The 8437-nt window shown below is 46.5% G+C and overlaps 1 protein-coding gene across 4 annotated transcripts in view; it reads right to left on the minus strand.

The window, feature by feature from the left end:
- Positions 1-6777, minus strand: part of COG7 (component of oligomeric golgi complex 7) — a 97096-nt gene extending 90319 nt beyond the window's left edge. For 3 of the 4 annotated variants that reach the window (XR_011252703.1, XR_011252704.1, XM_069570351.1), the window contains exons 1-3: positions 6384-6759; positions 692-840; positions 281-397 (exon numbers count right to left, since the gene is read on the minus strand). Coding sequence is in view for 2 of the 4 variants with exons in the window: in XM_069570351.1 (XP_069426452.1) it covers positions 281-397; positions 692-840; positions 6384-6552 (435 nt within the window). In the remaining 2 variants the exon portion in view is untranslated. Of the gene's footprint in view, positions 1-280; positions 398-691; positions 841-6383 lie in introns of all 4 variants that reach the window. The other variant, XM_069570350.1, reaches the window with a different exon arrangement.
- Between the last annotated feature and the right edge of the window lie 1660 nt (positions 6778-8437).

Below are 8437 nucleotides of genomic sequence, written 5' to 3' on the forward strand. Positions count from 1 at the left end.
AACAAGATGTAACTTTTAGCTTTGTTGCTGCTGTTCAGTTGCTAAATCCTGTCTGACTCTTTGCAACTTCGTGGACTGTAGCCCACCAGGCTCCTCTGTCCATGGAATTCTCCAGGCAAGAATACTGGAGTGGGTTGCCATTCCCTTCTCCAGGGGATCTTCCTAACCCAGGGATTGAACCCAAGTCTCCTGCTTGGCAGGCAGATTCTTTACCATCTGAGGCACCAGGGAAGCCTAACAACAACAAACCAATCCACCATCCCCTAAACAAGAAACCTACCTGAGTCTTAAAAGTTTCCTCGATATCAGCACTCAACGTGCTCCATTTGTCGGCTTCTTGAAGAGATTCTGCAGCAAGCTGCATTCTGGACTTGACCTGGTCGATTTCTACCAACACCTAGAAGAGAAATGAGGGTCTCAGACACTAAGGAAGCGGCAGTTCCATTTTCTCTGCCTTCCGCAAATAACTCGAAACATAAGTGTCATGATATGGTCCTGCCTTAGGAAACTCTGTACCCGGCACAACACTGATCACATGGTTAAACGTTTAGTGATGCTGAAGAGATGAACAAGCTAAAAGTACTAAACAAAAGAGCAGTTTGAGTGTTTGGCAGAATTCTGAGGGGTGGCCTCCTGCTGGGAAGGCAAACATCTTCCAAAAACAAGAGTCAACAATTAGGAACCAAAATACCTGCATCGACTGAGATGTGTCCTGTTCAAACTTTTTAATGTCCTCCTTGACAAGAATCATTTGTTCTTTCAGAAAAGACGCCTCCTGTTTAAGGGCTTCGACATCACGGAGCACTTTGGGCATGTTCTGGAGGGCCTGGTGACTTGTTTCTGCAGCAAGAACCCAAGAACCAAAGGTGAACACTGGACCACTCCCCAGTGAACAATATGAATAAATCAGACGACAGGAAGCAAATCTTCCCTAATGATCTATGAGCCATGCAGTTTTCTGAGCCTGTGTTGGGCGGGGGCGGGGGCGTGGAGGGTGGGGGAGCTGGTCTCTGCTGGGACCCTGTCTTCCCCGGGATGATGGTGAAAGCCCTGATAAACCATCAACCTGACCCACCACCACTGAGCTGAAGTGCAACTTTTTTTTTGTTGTTGTTGTGCCACCCTGCTTGCAAGATCCCCGACGAACCCAGGCCCCCCTAGTAGTGAAAGCAAAGAGTCCTAACCACTGGACAGGCAGGGAATTCACATGAAACTCCCTTTTCCAGGAAGGAGAAGGGAGGAATCTGACACTGGTGAATGCCAGTTCTGCACCCCAAGCTTTCCATACATCATTTAGCATACACAGCAGTCATTAGCAGCTGCCTCTTACAGATGAAAAAACTAACGCTCAGAAAGGTTAAGTAAGTTGCCCAAGATTTCACAGAGCTGAAGCCAAGGAGTGTCTGGACCCAACCTCTGCTTCCATGGTCTTTTCAAAATGCAGTCCACAGACCACTGGTATCAGCTAGAATGCAGTTAAAATGCAGGTCCCCAGGTCACCTGCCAGAGATTCTTATTTAGGAATCCTGGTAGGAGATCAAGGAACTTGTATTTCTTTTTTTTAAACAGACATCCTAAGTGTAGAATAAAATCTGAAAATCCTTGCAGATCAGGAGGTGTTATCTGGAAAAGGCATAATCCTTTTGTCCTTTAAAGAGCACTTCACCGGGGAATCAACCAAAGAAGTTCAGAGCCTCCTGCTCCTGGTACCAATACATTGAATGGAACTTTAACATCGAAAACACACTTCAAGAATCTGTTCACCCTGCTCTGCCATAAAACAACATTCTGTCTCCAGCACCGACCTTAAGTAAAGTTTTATGACTAACGAAACAAAGGCAGAACACACAAAGATTTCCTCAAAGCACAGAGGCTTCCTGATTTTTAACAGGCTGTTATGGCCCTGGCCCGGCCCCTTGCCTGCTAAACCTCAGAGTCACTCTTCAGGTCTGGTTGGTTCCTTGTGAACTTCTTTACCCTCCCCCCCGGCCCCCTGCCCCACTCCACAGCACCCTCAAATTTAGTTCTTTCTAGAATCTATTTTAAAACTGTCACCTCCCGTGGATGCCTCTGGAAGGGTAAGGGCCAAATCTCCATCGGAGGGGGAACTAGGGGACCGCCTAAGGTGATGGGCGGTGAGTTGTATTAGCCGTACACACCTGTCAAAACCCGTCAAACAGATCAGATAAGGTCCCTTCATTCCACTTTACATAAATTTTACCTAGTGAAAAACAAGAGCTATAAACAAGAACTGAACTCTATAATGTTTAGGGTTCTAAATGAAATGTTTAAAGGGCGAAGTCTACTGTTATCTGCGATTTATTTTTAAACACATCAAAAAATAAGATGGATGGATGGATAGAGGGATGGACAGACTTGCCATAAAGCAAGACTAGCCACTGCTCGCTGCAGAATCTAGGCAATGGCTGCTTGGAATTTCACTACAAATTCCCGCAGCATTGTGGCACGTTTGGCACCCCCATTCACGGTTGCTCAGAACAAGGATCTGCCATCCTTCTTGATTTCCTCCCCTTATCCCTCATTCCAATCCATCAGCAAATTCTCCCCTTTCTCCTGAGAATACCTTAAAGCTATGCTTCTCTCCCCATCTCTACTGCCAGAAACCCAAGTGAAGCCACAGTCACCTCTCTTCTGGACTGGAGCAATGGTCTCCTGAATGGTGACTTAAATCATCTCACTGTCCTGCTTAAAAATCCTCCAGTACCTTCCCACTAAACACATTTTAAATCAAATCCAGACTCTTTAATGTGACAGTAAAATCCCTCCCTGCATGATCTGGACCCTGCCAACATTTCCAACCTAAGAACGGATCTTGTTTAACACTGCATCTCTGGACCCTGAAGAAGTTTGAGCCCAAAAAATATTTGCTGACTGAATGAATAATGAATCAATCCGCCCTATTAGGGATCCTCAACTCCAGTTTCAACCTATGCAGTGACTTCTTCTCACCACAGACTCGGGACCTTGTCTCACTGTCCCTAAAAATAAAGCTTTAAACCTTCTATGGCTTCTCACTACCTACAGAAGCGGTCCCCAACATTTTTGGCACCAGGGACCAAAATTTCCATGGACCTGGGAAGCTGGAAAGGGGCGGGGCAGGGGATGGTTTTGGGATGATTCAAGAGCATTGAATTTATTGAGTTCCTTGAGCAAGAAGTGGAGCTTCCTGTAAAAGCGAGCAATGGGAGGTGGCTGTAAATTACAGATGAAACCTCCCTCTCTTGCCCACCGCTCACCTACTGTGGCCCGGTTCCTAATAGTTCCCAGGGCCTGGGAACCCCTGGCTTATAGGATGAAAATCAAAACTTTAGGATGGCCAGAAAAGCCTTTCACAGTCTGATCCTAATCTACTTTTCCACCTTATTTCCAGCAGAAATTCCCCCTCATGGAAGTGTAATCCTCCAATAATAATAAGGACTAATATGTATTGATGCTATTGATGAAGCTCTATTTGAACTTCTCACTTTTCTTCTGGACTGGGTAGGTCTCTTTATACCCACCTACCTCTACAAGCGTTTCCTCTCCCTTTAATACCAGAAAGGTAGTAAAGTATAATGGATAAGAGCCTGGGATCTGGGACCAGTCGCTTGGGTTCAAATCCAGTCTCCCCATTCATCAGCAACACAATGCTGGGCAAGTTACTACCTTTGGCTGCAGTTTCTACAACTATAAAGTGGGAATAATAACTGTGCCTACCTCTAAGGATTACTGCCATGTTTAAATAAGACAATCATGCTGGGGGAGGGGGCGGCACTATTAACATTTTCTCCAGGACACTTCTTCATTGCACAGGGCTGTCCCAAGAACTGTAGGACATTAAGTCTGGGAGCCTCTATGATATGTCCCTCTCCCCCCCAACAAGCTGAAGCTTTTTAAAAACAGCCTTATTGATGAATAATTTACCTGGCATACAATTCACTCACTTCAAATATACAACTCAATGATTTTTAGCAAATTTAACAAGCTGTGTTATCTCCACAAGAACACTGACATCAACCAAAAAATTCCTTCCTGCCACTTTGCACTTAATCTCTGCTTCCACCCCAAGCCCTGGGAAACCACTAATCTGCTTTCTGTCTCTAAAAATTTACCTTTTCTGGACATTTCAGACACATGAAATCATGCATTATGTAGTCTTCTGCATCTTGCTTCTTTCACCAAGGATAAAGCTTGTGCCCTTATGTTGCTGAGTTGTATTCCATATTTTGTTTATCCACTCACCAGCTGATGGATATTTATGCTGTGTCTATGATAGCATAAGGCTATCCAAGGCCATACCCTGGTGGTTCAGTTGCTAAGACTCTGTGCTCCCAATGCACAGGGCCCAGGTTCAATCCCTGGTCAGGCAACTAGATCCTGCACGCTGCAACAGAGTTTGAATGCCACAGCTAAAGATCCCACAGGCCCTAATGAAGACTGAAGACCCCTTATGCCACAGCTAAACACCCGGTGCAGCCAAATAAAGTAATTTAAATGATTTGTTTTAAAAAGACCACAGATTACTAAGTATTAAGTAGCTCTTTTTACAAAAGTACATACAAAGCCCTTAAAACAGTGCCTGACGTATACCAAGGACTCAGATATTTGCCATCATATTATTATTATTAAAATCCTCCCCAAACTTCCCTGTAGCTCATACAGTAAAGAATCTGCTTGCAATGCAGACCTGGCTTTGATCCCTGGGTCAGGAAGATCCTCTGGAGAAAGGAATGGCTACCCACTCCAGTATTCTTCCCTGGAGAATCCCATGGACAGAGGAGCCTGGTGGGCGATAACAGTCCATGGGCTCACAAAGAGTCAGACACAACTGAGAGACTAAACACAATGCCTTCCTCATCTTTGCCCTGTGAAGCTTTCATTCAAGGCCTAACACAGGGAAAGCCCTTTATGAACCTCCCAGACAAGAGACAACTGCTGCCTTCATCTAACTCTCAGCTTCCAGTTCTGTTCTCAGTAAATCTACCCTTCATTGTAATTAATTGTTCACCTGCCTTCCCCACAAGGCAGCAAACTCCAGAAAGATAAACTTTTCACCCCCGGTGCTCATTTCTTGACAGGTGCACGGTAGATACATTAAATTATTATTAACTCTGGTGTGTATTTTTTTAATAATTCACTATTCTGGTTAGTTAATTTGATACTTTAAAGTCTCCCATTAGGACTTCTCTGGTGGTCCAGTGCTTAAGAATCCACCTGCCAATGCACAGGACACTGGTTCAATCCCTGGTCCAGGAAAATCCCCACAGGCTGCAGAGCAACTCAGCTCGTATGTCACAACTACTGAGCCCATGAATCCTAGATCCTGTGCTCTAAAGCAAGAAATACCACAATGAGACCACGAACAGCAACTAGAGAGTAGCCCTCCACTCTCTACAACTAGAGAAAGTCCAAGTGCAGCAATCAAGACCCAGCACAGACAAAAGTGGGGAATAAAAAGTCTCCAATCAAGACAGCCCATCTTCCTCACTGACATAGAGATCCACTATAAGAGGGGTGTGGGGGAAGGATGGAGCCGGAGTCTTAAGCTAGCTGACGCGGACAATTATATATGGAATAGATAAACAAGCGCCTCCTTCGTGTACAGCGCAGGAAATGATCTATATCCAATACGCTGCGACAAACCATAACGGGAAAGAATGTGGTAAAGAATGCATATACGTAAGTATATACAGGCAGGCAGGCAGTCCAGTCGCTCGGTCGTGTCCAACTCATTGCAACCCCACTGATTGCAATAAGCCAGGCCTCCCTGTCCATCACCAATTCCTGGGGTTTACTCTAACTCATGTCCACTGAGTCGGTGATGCCATCCAACCATTTCATCCTCTGTCGCCCCCTTCTCCTCCCGCCTTCAATCTTTCCCAGCATCAGGGTCTTTTCAAAGGAGTCAGCTCTTCGCATCAGGTGGCCAAAGGATTGGGAGTTTCAACTTATTGAATACATACATATAACATATATAACTGAATCACTTTACTGTACAGTAGAAATTAACACATTGTAAATCAACTACAGGTAACAAGATGTTTTTTTTAATCCATTAAAACAATGTCTTCCCTATTTGTGTCTTTCCTATACATCTTTTATATGCTTTTTGCCAAATGTAAGGGTCAGTTGACTAGTTATTTCATATTCTTAAAATTCACTCCAGTAAGTTTTAAACTGCCGGAAGTGGAAAGCAAGATCCCAAATCTGCAAGTGTTGCAGAGAGACGAGCAGCGGGCTGAGACCTGGATATCCCCACGAGGACTGCGCGGGAACCGGACCCGGGCTCGCTCGCTCTCCACCGGAGGCGCAGACATTTACTGCCCACTACGTGCACCCCCGCGGACCCCAGGCCTGTCTGGGAGCTCTGCCCGGCCGCTCACCCTCCACGGCGTGGTTCACCTCTTGGATGAACAGCTGCAGCTTCATCACCAGGGTGGCTGCGTGGCTGTCCGCCTTCCCGGCCGCCGCTTCCTTGGGGCCAGCCCTGAAGGCCGCATTGATCCACTCCTTCACGTCGAAGTCTTCCGCCAGGAACTTGGAGAAGTCCATGGCTGCACCGTCGCAGCTCGGCGTCCAAGCCTGAAGACCTGGCTCCGGACGGCCACTCGGCTGCAGAAGCGGGTGGCCCTGCGAGAGCACCCGCGGCAGCCTGGGAAGCAGCGGCCGGGGATCGACAGCGCCGGAGACAGACTCCTCCACAGCCCCTGGGTCAGCGCGCTGATGTGTACGCCCGGGATTGACTCTCGCCGCGCGCCGTACTTCTTCCGGAAGTAGGTAGCCGTTACTATAGTGATTGCAGGCATTCCGGGAAACGCGGCGAGCTGAGAGCATTCAACAGAAGGAGCGTCCCTTTTCCTCTGCTAATTTAAATGCCGGCTGGGCGCTTAAATACGTGCTTACTCTAAAGCCCTTACTTTTATTAGCACACTTAGTCCTCACAATCCTTTCAGTGCTATTGTTCTCCCCCAACTTAAAGTGGAAGAACTGAGGTAGTTTAAGCAAGTTGTTCAGTATCACGTAGCTAGATTGTAGTGCAGTGGGATTTGAATTCAGGCAAGTCAAGGTTTCCCTGGTGGCTCAGACGGTAAAGCGTCTGTCTATAATGTGGGAGACCTGGGTTCGATCCCTGGGTCGGGAAGTTCTACAGTACTCTTGCCTAGAAAATACCATGGATGGAGGAGCCTGGTGTCCATGGAATTGCAAAGAGTCGGACACGACTGAGTGACTTCACTTCACTTAAGTCAAGGCTATGGTTTTTCCAGTAGTCATGTATGGATGTGAGAGTTGGACTGTGAAGAAGGCTGAGCGCCGAAGAATTGATGCATTTGAACTGTGGTGTTGGAGAAGACTCTTGAGAGTCCCTTGGACTGCAAGGAGATCCAACCAGTCCATTCTGAAGGAGATCAGCCCTGGAATTTCTTTGGAAGTTTCATGCTAAAACTGAAACTCCAGTACTTTGGCCACCTCATGCGAAGAGTTGACTCATTGGAAAAGACTTTGATGCTGGGAGGGATTGGGGGCAGGAGAAGGGGACAACAGAGGATGAGATGGCTGGATGGCATCACTGACTCGATGAACGCGAGTCTGAGTGAACTCCGGGAGTTGGTAATGGACAGGGGGGCTTGGCGTGCTGCGATTCATGGGGTCGCAAAGAGTCGGACACGACTGAGCGACTGAACCGAACCGAAGCCTGCTACTGAAACCTGAATTCTTTGCCGTCCTTCAGTGCCTTCCCAAAGCGGGCAGACGAATTTACATGACCTGGTCTCTGCCCACCACGCTTCCAGCTCCTGTCTCACTGTTCTAGCCACGCTGGCCTCCTGTCCGTGGCCTGAGACACAAAGGTCTGGAATTCCCCATTCGGTACTGTTTCCTCTAGCTTAAAGCAATGTGATACCTCGGAAAAGAGATACCTGGGAAGGCCTCCTTTGTCATAGGATTCAAAATTTAAAAAGCAAACAAACAAACGCATCCTTTGGTTACACTGTGCTTAATTTTGCCATTTATCTGTTCTCACCCAGCATACTCCAATTCAGTGCATACAGTAGTTCCTGAAGACTATATAGCTAAGAACCTAAATCTGCAAATTATTAATAGGAAAGGTGATACGCTCGCCTGGTAGAAGCAAACTGATCTAGTCCCAGGGCATGCTCAGAAGCCTTGGGTGCCTGTAATTGCCGTATGCCCCTCTCCTCCCCAGGGAGATGAAGTTTAAAAAAAAAAAAAAAAGCTTTATTGCTTAATAACTTACAGGGCATACAGTTCACACACTTCAAATATACAATCCAATGATTTTTAGCAAATTGAACAAGGTGTGCTACCTTCACAATGACATTTCCATCAGCCAAAAAATTCCTCCCTGCTTGTTTGCACTTAATCTCTGCTCCCACCCCAAGCCCTAGGAAGCCACTGATGTGCTTTCTGTCTTTATATT

This window comes from Ovis canadensis, chromosome 24 (genome assembly GCF_042477335.2).
Source record: "Ovis canadensis isolate MfBH-ARS-UI-01 breed Bighorn chromosome 24, ARS-UI_OviCan_v2, whole genome shotgun sequence".
In the NCBI taxonomy this organism is placed as follows: Eukaryota; Metazoa; Chordata; class Mammalia; order Artiodactyla; family Bovidae; genus Ovis; species Ovis canadensis.